The sequence below is a fragment of the Coenobita brevimanus genome, chromosome 54 (genome assembly GCF_032717465.1).
Source record: "Coenobita brevimanus isolate Jiangsu-jjx chromosome 54, ASM3271746v2, whole genome shotgun sequence".
Classification (NCBI taxonomy): domain Eukaryota; kingdom Metazoa; phylum Arthropoda; class Malacostraca; order Decapoda; family Coenobitidae; genus Coenobita; species Coenobita brevimanus.
In genome coordinates this window covers 17,604,472-17,623,117 of record NC_137007.1, presented here as the reverse complement: position 1 = coordinate 17,623,117, position 18,646 = coordinate 17,604,472, and the positions used below count along the sequence as shown (strand labels likewise).

Below are 18,646 nucleotides of genomic sequence, written 5' to 3'. Positions count from 1 at the left end.
ATGGATTTAGACAGGAACCTTCAACTGTAGATATTCTTTGCCTTCTTACCCATCAGATTAACAAAACAATAGACCAACATGGTGAAACACACACAGTAGCACTTGATATTTCAAAAGCATTTGACAAAGTATGGCACCAGGCCTTATTGTCTAAGATGTCACACTATGGCCTTGCATCACTGGTTCCTCTAATTTCTTCTTACCTTCATAGTAGAAAAATACGGGTCATGGTAGATGGAATTTATTCTCAGTTTCATTCCATAAATGCAGGCGTACCTCGGATCAGTTTTGGCGCCAACCCTATTTCTCATTCATATAAATGACCTCCTATCTGTCACGCACAACCCAGTACACTCTTATGCTGATGACTCGACTCTTCATAGTTCTTTCACATTTAGTACCTCCTTTACACAATTTGATATACAAAATTCCCAAATAAACACAGCAATTTCTCTGAACCAGGACCTTTCTAAAATTAATCAATGGGGACCAAAAAATCTGGTCTCATTTAATGCTCAGAAAACTAAATACATTAATATCTCCAATAGAAAGAATCCCTCAGACTCTCACATAATTTTAAATGATGTCAGTATTCCCATATCCACTACAATTGATATCCTAGGTGTTACTCTAAACCCCAACCTAAGCTGGACAGCTTACGTTAAATCCCTTGCTAAAATGCTTCTAAAAAACTGGGACTTATGTACAGAGTTCGTGAGTTCTTCACTGACGAGCAGACGGCCACAATATACAAAAGTCAAGTGCGTTCTCAGATCGAATACTGTTCACCACTGTGGAGTGGATGTGGAGCGGTTGCATTGAGGCAGTTGGACAAAATTCAAAATAAAGCCATTAGATTAATCAATAATCCTGCCATAACGCAGAACCTTCCTCCGTTATCAGTATGTAGAGATGTTGCTTCTTTAGCACTATTTTATCGATATTTTTACCGTAAGTGCTCTAACGAACTGGCTTCAATTGTGCCTCCCCTTCACATTTTCTCCCGAAATACTCGGGCAGCTGGGAGCGCCCATGAACTCACACTCTCTCCCCCACAATGCAGAACCTCTGCTTATCAAAATTCATTTATCCCCAGAACTACTACTCTCTGGAATTCATTTCCTGGGAGTTGCTTCCAACATACATTTAATCCTCTCGATTTTAAATCCAATTGTTAAAAGTATTTTATGAATGGAGGACGCCTTTAGGCACATGGACTTAATTTTTTTCCTTTGTTTTTCCTTCCTCCATTCATTATAAAAAAAAAAAAAAATCTACCAGAAGACCCGCCGACATGTAGAAACACCCCCCGCTAATACCAGTACACCAGTCCTGTGCGAGACAGCCCAAGCATGTGCTAAATATGGACAGTGGGTGTTAGCGCCCAAGTGGTGACATGTGGAGATGTAGGAGGACTGCTGTGCCTAAGGGATATGTCCTGGGGATAGGCCATGAAGCCTTTGCCCAGAGTCGGACACAATAAAAAATAATAATAATAATAATCCATCCATCCATACATTATCCAATCCAATGTCGCCCCACAAGAAGCGTAGAAGCCCGGGGCTAGGCAAGTTGGTCCTCGCATTTAAAATGAGTGGCCAGTCTCATTCATCCCTGAGTGGCATAACGTGGGCAATAAACCCTAACCACCCTTTGGATATAAACCTGCACCGGCTCAATCCGATTGGAGCAACTGAAGTATCCACTAAACCACCGGGCGCCATAATTTGGTTATATGGTTACTACCCAGCGTCATCATATGGCTTGTCACTCAGTGTACAGTCACCCATATGCAGAAGGAAGAGGAAAGAATGAAGGAAAGAAAGAAGAGGTAGGAAGGAAGAGAAGAAAGGGCAGACACCCAAAGCAGCACTACATCGAGTGAATGGATGGTGAGCGCCCCCACCCACCACAAAATAATAATAATAATAATATCATCATCACCATCATCATCATCCGTACCTCCTTTCTCACCCTAGGGCAGGGTGCAGAGTAGCAACGTCCAGACAACCCAAATTTGCCCAGTCCAATGGGCCATGCTTCCATTCACTCATCTTTCAAGCCCCCGGAATCCTTGCTCTATCTGATACGCCAAAAATATTCAACCCGTTCTCTAGCTTCGCATAAACGTATCCGATAGAGTCAATCAGGACGCTGCCACGTTAAAAAGGGGTACCAAATCCCTGATCATGCGCTTCTCCTCACAACATTCATCCAGCCAGCTCGATCTCTTGCAAGTCCCCTAACCTCACCGACTTCCAAACCTCTCTTTCTCACACACTCATCCACCATATCCCTCCACCTTCTCCTTGGCCTACCTCGCCTCCTCTAGCCTACAAATTCTCTCAGATATAGCTTTTTCACCACTCTATTGTTATCCATTCTCATCTTATGCCCATAGCATCTCAGTATACTCTCTTCGATTCTGGTGACCAAAGACTTCCTCACTCCACATCTTTCATGAATCACATTATTTCGTATCCTATCCACTTTCTGCACATCATATAAATTCCTCAGCAGTCCCATCTCCTCTTCTCTCATTCTTGACTTTTCATTTTCATGCCACACCATAGTCTCACATCATTATGTTAAAGTTGGCACTAACACTCCCTCATGTAAGCCTCGTGCAACTGCAACACTGAAGCCTGTGTTTCTTATCAAGGCCTTCATTGCACCAGCTACTTTCCTTCCTCGTGTCACTCTATTTTCCATTTGTTTTGCACATTTTACTCCCTTTTCTATCACTCTACCAAGGTATTTGAACTCTCTCACCAATTCCAGTCTCTCTCCATTCACTGTAACATCACACTGGGAATCACTTTCTCTCTGAATAACCATCACTTTACTCTTTTCTACATTTACTCTCAAGGCACGACGCTCACAGACATCAGCATTAGTCAACCAAGTTCTTTTCCGTTATTAGCAAGTAGTACTGCATCATCAGCATACAACAAATTTGTTATATTCCATCCATCACCATTGATTACCAACGTCATCCCCCTCTCCATTACTCGTGTTCTTACTTCTCTCATCACTCATGTGTATATATATATATATATATATATATTATGTGAGGAAGAAGGAACCAAAGGCCACGAGCCCGCAATAACTGTTCCCTCCAAAAGAAAAACAAAATACAAGAGAGAGCCAAATTCAAGATCAGATCATTTCGAGATGACTGGACACACTGCGTTTGAAAGACTGGAGATCATTGGAAGCTGGAAATATATATATATATATATATATATATATATATATATATATATATATATATATATATATATATATATATATATATATATCCACCATCCAATCCTACATTGCCCCATGAGGAGCGTAGGAACCTAGGGCTAGGCAGTTGGTCCCGACATTTAAGGTGAGAGTGACCAGCCTCACTCATCCCTGAGTGGCATTACATGAACAATCAACCCCAACCATCCCTTGGATATAAACCTTCACCGGCTTAATCCGATTGGAGCGCAATAACTACCCACTAAACCACCAGGCGCCAAAATTTGGTCATATGGTTACCACCCAGCATAGTATATGGTTTCCTGGTGTTCAGGAAACTATTTGGCTTGTCACTCAGTGTAGAGTCACCCATAGGCAGAAGGAAGAGGAAAGATTGAAGGAAAGAAAGACAGAAGAGTGAGTGTAAAGTCATCCGGAGGCAGAAGGACAAGGAAAGAATGAAGGAAAGAAAGACAGAAGAGGATGGAAGGAAAGAAAGATGGAGGAGAGGAAAGGGCAGACACCCGACAGCAGCACTACATCGAGTGAGTGGATGGTGAACGCCCCCACCTACCACTATATATATATATATATATATATATATATATATATATATATATATATATATATATATATATATATATATATATATATATATTGAACAACCATGGGGACACCAAACAACCTTGTTGTGAACCAATCGCTTAGATGCCAGTTTACCCTTACACATGCTTCACTACCATCAACTCTTGACGGCACTTAGCAGCTTAGCATCTACACCGTACATGCGCAGAACCTTCCACAATCCTTGTCTGTCTTCTTTGTCGTATGCTTTATCCAGATCCATGAATGCCATAAACACCTTATAGTCCTTCTTTCAAGACTTCTCCACTATCTGTCTCACTGCAAATATTTGATCCACTCATATGTTGCCACTCCTAAAGCCACCCTGTTCATCACTCACTACGACTTCTGATATCTCTCTTACTTTCTCTAAAATAATTCTTCCATATACCTTCCCTACTACACTCAGTAAACTTATGCCACGAAAATTCTTGCACTCACTAAGCTCACCTTTCTTTTTGTACAGGGGTCCAGTCAGCTTTTTTCCAATCTTCTGCCACAGTTTCATTCATCCATGCCTTCTTACATATCTCTAACAAGCCCTTCGCTCAGTTCTCTCCACTACACTTAATCATCTCTGCATACACCTCATCAACCCCAGCTGCTTTCCCATTGTTCAGCTGCTTCACAGCGCGCTTCACCTGTGCGAGTGTCACGTTACCTGGCACTGCATTCCTTTTCTGCACAACCCCAAAACCAATCATGTTTACAGCCGTTCTGTTCTCTCTGCTCCCATTCATCAGGCTTTCTTAATATTCTTCCCATCTGATCCTTACTTCATCCCCAAGGGGTTAATAATCTACCACTCACATCCTTCACACTTTCACATTTCTGTCCGCTGTCATTTGTACATTTCCGCACCTCTTTCCAGATTAACTTCCTATTTTTATGGTAGTTTGCATTTCATTTGTCTTCCTAGATCACTATCTACCTCCTTGTTTTTCCTCTTCACTAGTCTCTTCACGTGCTTCTTGGTCTCAGCATATTCAGTTCTTATTTCAGTTGAACCCCTGTCCTGTTACCACCCTAGGCAATTCTTCCCATTTTCCTCCACTGCTCTCTTAATCTCTTCATCCCACCATGCCGTACCTTTCTTCTTTGTTGTTACTCTTGCCACACCAAACACCGTTTTAGCATTCCTAATTAAGCAATCCCTATATGCATTCCACAGGCTTTCCAGATCCATTTCATTCCAGTTCACTAATACCCACTCCTCCCCTACTTTGGTCCTGTATTCATCTGCCATTTCTTTGATTCTCAGCTTCTCGACTTTCAGTCTTTCTCCCTAACTGTTCCTTTCTCCCCCGGTCCACCTCAATCCTCTCAGTTTGATTTTGCATACCACAATCATATGATCTGACAGACCTCCATATCGTCCTCTCACCGCCCTCGTATCAGCAGCCACTCCCAACATCGACTTCTCTACGAGCACGTAATCAACCATGCTCCTTTCAACACGATCCCGGTTCCCCACTATACCATGTATATTTATGTGCATTTTGTGTTTGAAATACGAGTTACAAATGCACAACCTCCTTTCCTGACACATATCCGCCAGTCGCTTCCCATTATCATTTTCTCCTTGAACTCCATTACAACCCAATGTCATCCTCAGAACCAGTGCCTACTCTTCCAATAATGTTGTCCATCACGATCACTTTATAGCTCCTGGGTACTTCTCCCACTGCTTCATTCAGCTCATCTCAAAACCTGTCCTTCTCTTTCTCACTCCTGTCATCACGCGGTGCATACGCTACAATTACAGTACATACATCTCGAGCTGACACATTTGTAATCTCTCGGTCCACTATGCCACACCTCACTCATCAACAAAGCAATAATAATAATAATAATAATAATAATAATTATTATTATTATTATTATTATTATTGTTATAACAATCATCATTATCATCATCACCATCATCACAATAATAATAATAATAATAATAATAATAATATCTGATTATCTATAGCCAGACTCTATAATCCTATAAGGGGTGGCAGATTGTCTTTGAGTTAGTGGTTTTACAGGGAGGGGACACTAACCCTCTGCAAGCCCACTTGCCGACACGTATGGAACACGTGTGTGTTGCTTATATGGTTACCACCCAGCGTTGTAAATGGTTTCCTGGTTTACAGGAAAGCATTTGGCTTGTCACTCAACGAAAAACAACCTGAAGAAGAAGAAAAGTAGTAAAAAGTGACAGGAAAGTTGAGAGAAAAAGGAAGAGAGAAGAGCAGACATAGAACATGAGATAAAGGTGAAGGAAGAAATAGGAAGCACAACCTGGATGATGATTACCACCACCTACAACAAAATAATAAAAATAATGATAATAATTAACAGTTTATTCCGACTTCAGGTAGATTATTTTTATGAGGAATGGACAGCCTCCGTTATGTAGCTATGTGAAGTATCCGTCACTCATATATTAAGACATCCTTGACGGTATTAATTGCAACAGGCAACTTGTACACTATACCTGTAAAACACTGTGTGTGTGTGTGTGTGTGTGTGTGTGTGTGTGTGTGTGTGTGTGTGTGTGTGTGTGTGTGTGTTTAAAACGAAATTTAATAGTAATATACCCGGTGTCTTTCTAGAACGCGTGCTTTGGGATTTTTTTTTTGTTTTTTGTAAGTAACAGAAAACTGCATAATAACAGTGAATGCATCAGTCTAGAAATTAACCCGCAGGAGTAAAAATCAGTTAACTAAAGGTACTGTACAAACAATAACCACATTCGTGGTGGTCTTCCTTGCCATGATATTTTTGCAATGCTCTTTCTCCCAGATAAGTCAAAACAATCGCTCGGAAGTGTATAGCTGGTTCCTTTGTGAGCGTCTCTGCCACACGTTCCTTTGATATTAATGGTCAGGGTAAAAATACCTGCGTCCAGTATTCAGGCATTCAGATTTAGTCATTCACTAGGCCAGCCAGCTTGTAAACAATAGAACTTACCTGCTCTTTGCAAGGCAATAGATAAAAGATCAAACATTAGTTTCCAAAAATATGTTCTTTTATTCCAAAGTGCAATGGCTGCAATAGACGCAGTGGAAAAGAGATTTTTTTTTCTGTTATTCGCATCTACATTATTAGGCAAGCGCTCATTAGCTGACGACGTTGCAGTTAAAGGGAATCTTTCAACAGATAACAAAAACAGAGTTCTTATTTTCAAAGTTTCTTTCAGTTCTATGTGCCAGCCACACAACACTCCTATTTTATCCCATGTTTGTCCGCAAGATAAACTAACGTATTTTGAATTCTGGATGCTGTTTTACCGCCGCAGCCATTACATGGAGACTGATCACACAGTCAAGATATAATTAAGCAGGCTTCCAGGGAACTACGGTCGGTTCACCTTAACAATGCTTAAAATTACCATCTCTCCATCCTGAGTGCTGAGATATAACAAGCGATTAACATTAGAGTATTTTGTAATCATGGAAAACAAAAAATGAAAAGGTTGCGGGGACGTTCTGCTGTCTTACTTCGCAACTGAGCTAAGGAAAATTGGCTGCAAGTGTAAAAATCTCCAACAGGTTAAGGTGAACGAAATATTAGTCATCTTTAGGCAAGAGAAATGTGTAAGGCATCCATAAGTTTAGGCACTGTATTTAATGCAGTGCCCAAACTGCATTCTATTCAAGTAATTGCGAATGACTTTTTTCCATCCATCCATCATCTAAACCTGTGTTGCCCCATGAGAAGCGTAGGAGCCCGGGGTTAGGCAAGTTGGTCCTGACATTTAAGGTGAGAGTGACTAGCCTCACTCATCCCTGAGTGGCATTACGTGAGCAGTAAACCCCAATCACCCCTTGGATATGAACTTACACCGGCTCAATCCCATTGAAGAGTCTTTGTTACCCACTAAACCACCAGGCGCCTCAATTCGGATATAAGGTTACCATCCAGCATAGTAAATGGTTTCCGGGTGAACAGGAACCCATTTGGCTCGTCACTCAGAGCAAAGTGTACCCGGAGACAGAAGGAAGAGGAGAGAATGAAGGAAAGAATGACATAAGAGAAAGGAAAGAAGGAAGGAAGCAAGAGTGGAAAAAGCAGCCACCCAAGAGCAGCACTACATCGAGTGAGTGGATGGTGAGCGCCACCACCAACAACCATGACTTTTTTCATCTGCGATAAATCTTGGTTGTCTATCTATCTATCTATAGCCCGACGCCCTAATCCCGCAAAGGGTGGCCGCAGACAAAACGCCTCCAAGTCACTCTGTCACCCACCATTTGACTACCCTCCCCCCAACTCACCCCCCCCCTCCCTCATATACCTCTCAACTCCATCCCTCCACCTCATCCTCGGTCTACCCCTCCCTCTCCCTCCCTCCACCTCACCTACATACACCCTCTTAGTCAGTCTTTCATTCTCCATTCTCTCCACATGTCCAAACCACCTCAGTGTATTTCTCCTAATCTTCTCAACCACATCCACATCTACCCCACAACGTTCCTTCACCTCTTCATTCGTCAACCTGTCCCTCCACGTCACTCCACATGCTCCTCTCAAGTAACTCATTTCCACTGCTCTCACTCTTGACTTGTTCCCCTCTTGCAAGGTCCACGGCTCGCTTCCATACGTCAGGGTAGGGATCACAATACCATCATGCAGTGACTTCTTAACTTCCATACTCACCTCCCTATTTCTCATCACTGCTTTCAGTGTACCAACAACCTTCCTTCCCTGCTGTACCCTTTCACGTACTTCATCCCCCAAAGTTCCATCCTTACTCATCACACTACCCAAGTACTTGAATGCACTCATTCTCCATATCCTCACCATCCAACCTCACTGCACAATCTGTGACTTCATTCCTCTCAAACACCATAACTTTACTTTTGTTTACATTAACTTTCAGCTTCCTCTTCCTACACACTGTCCCAAATTCATTCACTAAACCTTGCAACTCCCATTCATCTTCACTCAACAATACTGTATCATCAGCAAACAGCAACACCGGAATCTTCCAAATCTCACCCTCATTCATTAGGGCCAGCCCCACATCCACTGCCCTACCTTGCACCTCCTTTACAACCCCATCCATATATATATTAAACAGCCATGGAGACATCACACACCCCTGTTTCAGTCCCACATTGAGATCAAAGAACTCACTCAGCTCACCATCCACTCGCACCGTAGCCCTAGCTCCCTCGTACATACTCTTCACAGCATTCAACAATTTCCCCTCCACTCCATATATTCTTAATACCTTCCACATACCTTGCCTGTCTATTCTGTCATAAGCTTTCTCCAAGTCCATGAAGGCAGCATACACTTTCCTTCCCTTCTCTAGATACTTCTCCACTAAACATCTTAGAACAAATATCTGATCTACACACCCTTTTCCCTTCCTAAATCCCCCTTGTTCTTCTCCAACTAGCTCCTCTGTCATATGCCTAACCCTATCAATGAGTATTCTAGCATATATTTTACCAGTCACACTAATAAGGCAAATACCCCTATGGTTACCACATACTTCTCTCTCCCATTTTCCTTTGTACAGAGGAACAATTATACCTTGTTACGGAACAGAAAAAGATAATGTACACTTTAAGTGAGAATACGAAGAGTCACTACTGTCCCGTAAAGTTCCAGGTTCAAAACAAAAGAGTTAGGTAAAATTACAAGTTAAAGTTTAATGCACAAACTAACAACAAAACATTCAGGACTCATAAAGATAATGTAATGGCAAATAAACAGGTTAAATATATGGTTAACTGCAATAGCCTCTATTAACACGAAATTAGCAAGAGTAAATTTTATCTAAGTCAGCCCTGATAAAATGAGATACCAGATAATACTCAGTGAATGCCAGATAAATAATTACAGATACAAACTATTATCAAAAATGACTGACATAAAGAACCCCACACGAATTACAAAAACTTCACTAGGCCTACAAATTAAACTTATGCTATACAGTACAAGAAAAATACAACAACAGTTATACTCAAATTACACACAGCTGCTAGATGGTTGGAGACTTCTTGAGCACTCACAATAATAATATCTGTACAGGGGAGGACAGAGATGTGAACAAAATGAGGAGCAGATCTAAGTGGCAATGATGCAGAGACTGAGCTCATTATATAGGGGCCAGCAGAGCCCGACACAACTTGTAATAAGGACGCGCAAATGAAGCGATGGGGACAAACGGTCGACAATCCCGCACTGAATAACAGAAAGGACGACTTACTCTACTATAACGGTAGAAGGGGGGGACTGAGGCAGAACACGCTCGTGATCAAACATGCAGCAACTGTGCGTTAAAATTACACAAAGGATGATGAAATCATAGGCTATGTAACACCTCCCCACAAAGAAAAAGAAATTTACAAAGGAAATTTCTTATTACTCTAAAACAATCTGTCTAAAGTCTGGATAAGCAATCTGCAATAACATTTTCTTTCCCCTTGACATGTTGTATGTCTAATGAATACTCCTGAAGAAGTACGAGTAGACTCCATCTTGTCAATCTCTGATTTTTATCTTTAAACTTACTAAGGAATTTCAGTGGGTTATGATCGGTATAAATGACTATGGGGTCAAAACCAGAACACAAATAAAATGAAAAATGCTGTAAACCCAAAATCAAGGCCAAAAGCTCTTTCTCAATAGTTGAGTAGTTCTTTTGAGGTGGAGTGAACTTCTTACTGTAATAAGATACAGGATGTTCAATACCCTGATCATCCTCTTGCAGCAAAACAGCCCCAGCTCCTGTATCACTTGCATCAACAGCCATCTTAAAAGGCTTAGCAAAATTTGGAGTAGCGAGCACTGGCTGACTTAATAGAATAGCTTTAAGTTTGTTGAAAGAGGATTCACAGTTATCGGTCCAGACAAATTCAACTCCCTTTTTCAGTAGGTCTGTAAGTGGTGATACATGAATAGAAAAGTTAAGAACAAATCTCCTGTAATAACCTACCATTCCCAAAAATCTTTGTAGCTCTTTCCTACTTTTAGGACTGGGAAGATCACTTATAACCTGAACCTTAGCTCCTGGTGGTGCAACATGTCCATCACCAATTACATACCCAAGGTACTGAACTTTAGCTTGACCAAACTCACACTTTGATAAATTAGCTACAAGATTAGCCTGAACTAAACGGTCAAGAAATTTACTGACATGGCATAGATGATCTTTCCAGTTGTCACTGAAGATTAATACATCATCAATATAAACAACACACCCTGCCAAACCCTCTGTTACAACATTCATGAGCTTCTGAAATGTGGCTGGTGCATTCTTCATACCATACGGCATTACAGAACATGCAAAAGCCTTTCCTAGTGTTACAAAACATGAGATCTCCCTAGCACGTTCAGTCATAGGTACTTGCCAGTATCCCTTTAACAAATCAAACTTACTTATGTACCTAGCCTTTCCGATCTTGTCTATGCAATCTTCTACACGAGGGAGAGGGTAAGTGTCTGTTTTAGTTATCTGATTAACACGTCTGTAGTCGATGCAAAGCCTATGTGACCCACCTGGCTTAGGGACTAGAGTGACAGGAGAACTCCACTCGCTCTGACAGGGCTCAATCATCTTGTGGTCCAACAGGTAGCCAAGCTCCTTCTGGATGAGAGGAACTTTCACTGGGTTCACACGGTAAGGAGGCAATTTAATTGGCTTTGCGTCTCCAACATCGACATCATGCATCAACACAGTAGTTCTTCCTGGAGTGGCACGGAACACTTGCGGGTACTCCTGCAGTAATGCCGAAAACTCCTGCATTTCCTTGGGAGGTAGATGAGAAAGCTTAGTCTGGAGATCATTCATGATATCAGGATTCTTCCCCAAACTATCACTCAGGCTCATGCTGCATGGGAGAACTTCACTTGTAGACTCGGGTGGAACAGCTACAGTGCAGACTGGATTATTTTCGTCCCGCCTGTGATATAACTTTAGCATGTTGATGTGACATAGTTGCTTGCTCTTTCTACGATCTGGTGTGGCGATGACATAGTTGACATCACTGAGTTTCTTCTCCACGAAATAAGGGCCACTAAACTTGGCTTGAAGAGGTTGCCCATGAACTGGTAGCAGAATCAAAACCTGATCTCCTGGCTGAAAGTGGCGTAACCTGGACTTCTTGTCATACCAAGTCTTCATCTTCTCCTGAGCAGCTCCTAAATTCTCTCTCGCCAGCTGTAAAGCAGTGGACAGCCGTTCTTTGAACTTCATCACATACTCCAGCAGGTTGACGTCATCTTCCTCCGACAGCCAGCATTCCTTGAGTAACTTAAGGGGTCCTCTTACTTCATGGCCAAACAGTAGTTCAAAAGGTGAGAAGCCCAGTGATTCATTTGGAGATTCTCTTGCGGCAAACACAACGAATGGGAGACCTTTATCCCAGTCTTTCTGATGTTCCAAACAGTATTTCTTGAGCATCGATTTGAGTGTTTGATGATATCTCTCCAACGCTCCTTGGGTCTGGGGATGGTAAGCTGAAGACGTGATCTGGGTGATGCCCAACTCTTTCAGAGACTGCTTGAAAACGTTTGACATGAAATTACTTCCCGGTCCGACTGCACCTCCCTGGGCAGACCAAACTTTGTGAAGAACCCCAGCATTTCCTTAACCACGTTCTTTGCTGAGATGTTTCTAAGTGGAATGGCTTCAGGATAACGAGTAGCCATATCAATCATGGTCAACACATAAGAAAATCCTGAAGAAGTCTTAGGAAGAGGGCCCACAATATCCACCAACACACGGGTGAAAGGCGCCTCAAAAGGAGGAATGGGAACTAGAGGTGCAACCTTTTCGGTCTGATTACACTTCCCCACAACTTGACAAGTGTGACAAGACTTACAATACCAGGAAACATCCCTGAAGATACCTGGCCAGTAGAAGTGTTTCAAAATGCGTGCCACAGTCTTCCTCACTCCAAGGTGTCCTGCCAAACTGGAATCATGAGCCACTCTAATGATATCCTGCCTACAAACACGAGGGATGACAACTTGATGTACAACCTCCCATTCACAGTCGGCTGTTGCTGTTGGGGGTCTCCACTTCCTCATAAGTACTCCTGACTTTACATAATAACAAGTAGAAGCACCGGCTGACTCTTCTTCACTGTAAGCAGAGTTAGCTAGACCTTTCAACTCAGGGTCAGCAACCTGCAACTCAACCAACTCTTGACGAGACAAATTATCAACACTACGGGGTACTGCCTCATCTGGTGAGTGGTCCAAATTAGCAAGAAAAGTGTCAGCTAGGATAACATCATCATCATCATTATCCTCTAAATCACCAGTAACTTTAGACTTAGCCCTAGTGACAGCACATGCAGGGAACACATCAGGGACATCACAATCCTGGGACGCAGCCACTGGCTCACCAGACAACTGAGGAGCTGGACACACTTGACTTCCACCAATATCATTTCCAAGTAAGAAAGTTACACCTGACATTGGGAGTGTCTCAACCAACCCAACCATAACGGAACCATTAACAAAACCAGACTCTAAATTCACTCTGCACAGAGGGACAGAGAAGTAATTATTCCCTACACCTTGTAAGATTACAGTTTCATCAGAGGAATTAACATTAGAGCCTAGAACACTGGTCAGCATAAGGGATTGGCAAGCACCTGTATCACGATATATTTGAACTGATTTCCTGTCATTACTGTCCAGAGGACTGACAAAACCATCAGACAGGAAATTAGCACATGAACTCTTGAGAGTGTTACCCACGTTACTGCTCAAAAGAGGAGCGCCATCATGAGAATTTAAGTTACCTCTCAAAGCAGGTTCAGTTAACTCAGTTAAAGAATTCTGGGAACTCTCAAGAGTGGACACTAGACCAATTGACTGAATATTTAAAGACTCCTTTTTGTTCACATCACGCTGTCTCCTGAAACATCTCTCCGTAGTATGACCAAGCTTACTACAATAAGTACATTTACTTTTCTGAAATCTAGAGGTGAAGCTGGTATTTACTTCCTGAGAAACATCATCCTTATTCTCTTTCCTGTTACCTGTACTCTGAGTAGAGGCAACGTACTTACTCTCAGCTTTCCCTTTTTCTCTAGAATATCTCTTGTGAGTGAGAACATACTCATCAGCTAAAACTGCAGCATCAGACAAATTATCTATTCTTTTCTCATCAAGATATAGGCTTACATCTTTATAAATACACCTTTTGAAGTCCTCCAGCAAAATCATCTGCTTAAATTTACCAAAATCAGAATCCACATTCTTAGAATTTAACCACTGCTCTAACAGATCTTCTTTGATTTTTGCATACTCAACATGGGATTGCTTATCTTGCTTGTAAGTTGTCCTAAATTTTACTCTATAGGCTTCAGGAACAAGCTCATAGGCCTTAAGAATCAAGCTCTTAACTACATCATAATTATCAGATTGATCCTGAGGCAAAGATGCATAAGTTACTTGAGCTTTACCGGTGAGAACAGTTTGAAGGAGTACTGGCCAATACTCCTTAGGCCAATTAAAACCTGTAGCTACCCTCTCAAACAACTGAAAATACTTTGTTAAATCAGATTCATTAAAAGGAGGGACAAGTTTAACATTTTTAGCCACATCAAAATCATCAGAGCTAGATGATCCAGTTCCACCTAGTTTCATGCGATACTCATGGTCTGCCTGAATCCTAGCAAGTTCAACTTGTGCCTGTATCTGTGCCTCCTGAATCCGAGCCTGAGATTCCGCCTCCTTAGCATTTGCCTGAAATTCAGCTTCTTTAGCACGAGCCTCCTGCAGAGCTAGCTGTAACTTAGCTAATTCAATCTGCGTTTGCTCATTTGGAGGAGTTACATTAAACAAGCTTTTATTAATCATGCCAACAATTTGATCTTTAGAATGATGAGAGTGAACTGCAATTCCCAATTGTTGAGCAACAAGCTTAAGTTCATTCTTTGTTCTGTTTTCTATATCACACACTGTTTGCACATTTGACAAAAAATCTTTGGCTTCATCAAGTGTAGTAATAGTAGACATAATTAATAAGTAACAGTCACAAAATATCAAGCAATATCCTTATGATAATATCCTGAATATCCTGATATGAGGTCGCCAAATTTATGTTACGGAACAGAAAAAGATAATGTAGGCTACACTTTAAGTGAGAATACGAAGAGTCACTACTGTCCCGTAAAGTTCCAGGTTCAAAACAAAAGAGTTAGGTAAAATTACAAGTTAAAGTTTAATGCACAAACTAACAACAAAACATTCAGGACTCATAAAGATAATGTAATGGCAAATAAACAGGTTAAATATATGGTTAACTGCAATAGCCTCTATTAACACGAAATTAGCAAGAGTAAATTTTATCTAAGTCAGCCCTGATAAAATGAGATACCAGATAATACTCAGTGAATGCCAGATAAATAATTACAGATACAAACTATTATCAAAAATGACTGACATAAAGAACCCCACACGAATTACAAAAACTTCACTAGGCCTACAAATTAAACTTATGCTATACAGTACAAGAAAAAATACAACAACAGTTATACTCAAATTACACACAGCTGCTAGATGGTTGGAGACTTCTTGAGCACTCACAATAATAATATCTGTACAGGGGAGGACAGAGATGTGAACAAAATGAGGAGCAGATCTAAGTGGCAATGATGCAGAGACTGAGCTCATTATATAGGGGCCAGCAGAGCCCGACACAACTTGTAATAAGGACGCGCAAATGAAGCGATGGGGACAAACGGTCGACAATCCCGCACTGAATAACAGAAAGGACGACTTACTCTACTATAACGGTAGAAGGGGGGGACTGAGGCAGAACACGCTCGTGATCAAACATGCAGCAACTGTGCGTTAAAATTACACAAAGGATGATGAAATCATAGGCTATGTAACAACCTGAATTCCAGTCCTCTGGAACCCTTCCCTCTTCCCAAGCCAATCTACACAACTTCCATATCCACTCCACAACAATCTCACCCCCATACCTAAGCATTTCACCACACACTCCATCAATTCCTGGGGCCTTTTCCAGCTTAATGTTCTTCATCGCTTCCACTACTTCCGCCCTACTGATCTCTTCCTCCCTCCTCTCATCTCTTCTTCTCCCAGCCATTCCCCAACCACTTATACTCACACTGCTCTCACTCTCTACATTCAACAAATCCTCAAAGTGCTCCTTCCATCTCCTCAATATCTCTCTCTTCTCCACCAACAATCTATTATTCCCATCTTTCACTCATAAAAGAACTGTAGATCATCATTTTATTTATTTATACTCATATTTAAATGATTTCCTGGTTAAACAAGCAGTGCTCAGACATCAAAGGCTGTGCTATTTGCCCAAATTGCTACTATTAACTACAGGCACTAGTTGTACGGCACTGTCACTCCTGTAATAACATTCTTTGACCTTGAAAATGTACCCTTTGGGTTTTAAATCACATATATGCCATAATATTCCTCTTAAAGTTATTCAACAAAAACAATAATGGTGACGCATCCAGACCAAGATCTGCTCCAAAATGTAATCACCTGTTCCTTATTCCAATGTCTACCTACATACAGGATTCCATGAAAATCAGTTCATGAAAGATGAGATATCATGTTAACAGGCAGACAGACAGACGGACAAACAAACAAACCAACACCAATGAAAACATAACCTCCTTCATGGAATTAAAGTAAAAATCAGTTGACAAGATTACATGGAAACTACATGGAAATTTACATGTACTATATATCATCAGATTCTTCATCCGATTCCATGTCAGTGTCACATGTTTCATCAACAGCATCCTGAAATGTTTTGTTCAACGGGTTTGAGCAATGGAGACTAGAGGTGGTATTGCATTGGCAGAAGGCACTACAAGCAATATCTGCTTTGTGACAAGAACATCGTCGAGTGGCGCATGCATCTATGGAGTGACAGCTGCAACACAACAAATTTAACACCCTTTCAGGAGCAGCCAGAGTGCCAGGTGGAAGTGTAACCGGAAGGAGGATGTGGTTTTCATGGTCTGCCTTCCATCCAAATTCTGAGGAGTCCAGATCCGGGGTAGACGTTTGCAGTGATGCCTTCCATAAACAAGCTTGATACTGTGCTCTCCTGACATGCATTCGAAATGCATTAGCGAATCGTGAAAAATGGTCCACTGCCACCAATACATACTGTAGGTTGAGCCTTGATGACTCTTTGGCGACGCTAATAGATCAATGGAGACCGTATCCCATGGTTTTTCTGGTAGGGGATATTCCAAAGTGGGAGTCGGAGGTCCCGTCGTTCCTCGCATTTCTGCCACTTGACACATTGATTAATGTGGGTGTCTATGTCCTTCCTCATGGTCGGCCAATAGTATTTCTTTCTTGCCTCACCTATGCATGTCACTTCCAGGATGAACCCGCTTGAGGTACGTCATGAACCAACTGTAACATGGCTTGCTATAGTGTAGCAGGAACAACCAACTGATACACAGTCTCCTTCCCTGGGGGTTTCTTATACAAAAAAAAACCGTTGAAGATGGAAGTGAGTCATTGATACCGGAAGTTCAGGTGGACAAAACTCGTCGCCAGACTCCATGGCATAGATGACTTGAGATCTCATCGCATCCTTACGCTATTCCGCTTTTACTGTGTCCGGGGAATACCCAGAAAGAGGAATATCCTCAGATATGGCAGCAGCAATGCTTCTACTCAGGGCATTGGCAATGACATTTTGTCAGCCTGGTAAACATCTGACCTCTGAATCAAACTCCATTACCTTGCTGAACCAATGCATGTTCTTCCCTTTAAACAAGTCACGTATGGGTGCATGGCCAGTTAAAACAATTATCCAGTAGCCGAAGATGATATGCCGGAAATGTCTTAATGCCCACACGACCGCTAATGTCTCCAAATGTGTCGCCGAATAATTCTTTTCTGGGAGTCTTAGTGCCCTACTGGCATTCGCAATGGTGTGCATTTTGCCTTCCTTATCCTTTTGCTGTAACACCGCTCCCAGTCCCAAACCTGAGGCGCCCGTTCACAGATAGAAAGGTTGAGTATAATCAGGAAATGCTAACACTGGTGCCTCAGTCATGGCTTTCTTGAGGTCGCTGAAGCTTTTCTCTTCTGATAATCCCCAATTCCATGCAGCATCCTTCTTAAGTAGCGTTGTCAGTGGTGATGCGATAGCAGCATATTTGTGGACGAAACTCCTGTAGAAGCCAGTGAGCCCAAGAAACGAGTGAACGTCATCCTTGGTCTTGGGTGTAGGGAAATTTGCCATGGCTGTAACCTTATCCGGAAGAGCCTTGATGCCATCACCATCAACTAAGTGCCCTAGAAATCTAATGCTTGATTTTAAGAATTCACACTTCAATAGCTTGATTTTCAGACCCTTGGATCTTAAGGTTTCCATCACTCCCTTTTAACTTACTAAAATGAGTGCCCATGTCCTTGCTCACAATTAGTAAGTCATCTAGATATGCCAGGACGTCCTGCCCTAACACGTCACCAAACAACTGACTTATCATCCTCTGAAATGTCAAAGGAGCATTACTCAGTCCAAAAGGCATCCGGAAAAATTCAAAGTGCCCATGGTGAGTGCTAAAGGCAGTGCTGGGATGTGACCCTTCGGTCAGCTCCACCTGCCAATACCCTGATGCTAGATCCAGGCAGGTGAACATGGTATTTCCTTTACCCAAGGACTGCAGTAAATCTCTGAGATGCGGGATTGGATGGTCCAGTACGGTTACCTTGTTCACTTGCTGAAAATCCACAACAGGTCTCACACCACCGTCCTTTTTAGGCACCAGAATGAGTGGTGCATTCCAAGGTGAGAAAG

General features: G+C 41.8%; 1 protein-coding gene across 1 annotated transcript in view; it reads right to left on the bottom strand.

Moving 5' to 3' along the window:
* The window catches only part of LOC145401044 (uncharacterized), a 55,033-nt gene extending 36,945 nt beyond the window's left edge, over positions 1–18,088 (bottom strand). Inside the window, exon 1 of the mRNA XM_080273421.1 lies at positions 17,883–18,088. Within this exon, the coding sequence (XP_080129547.1) occupies positions 17,883–18,088 (206 nt within the window). The remainder of the gene's footprint in view (positions 1–17,882) is intronic.
* Between the last annotated feature and the right edge of the window lie 558 nt (positions 18,089–18,646).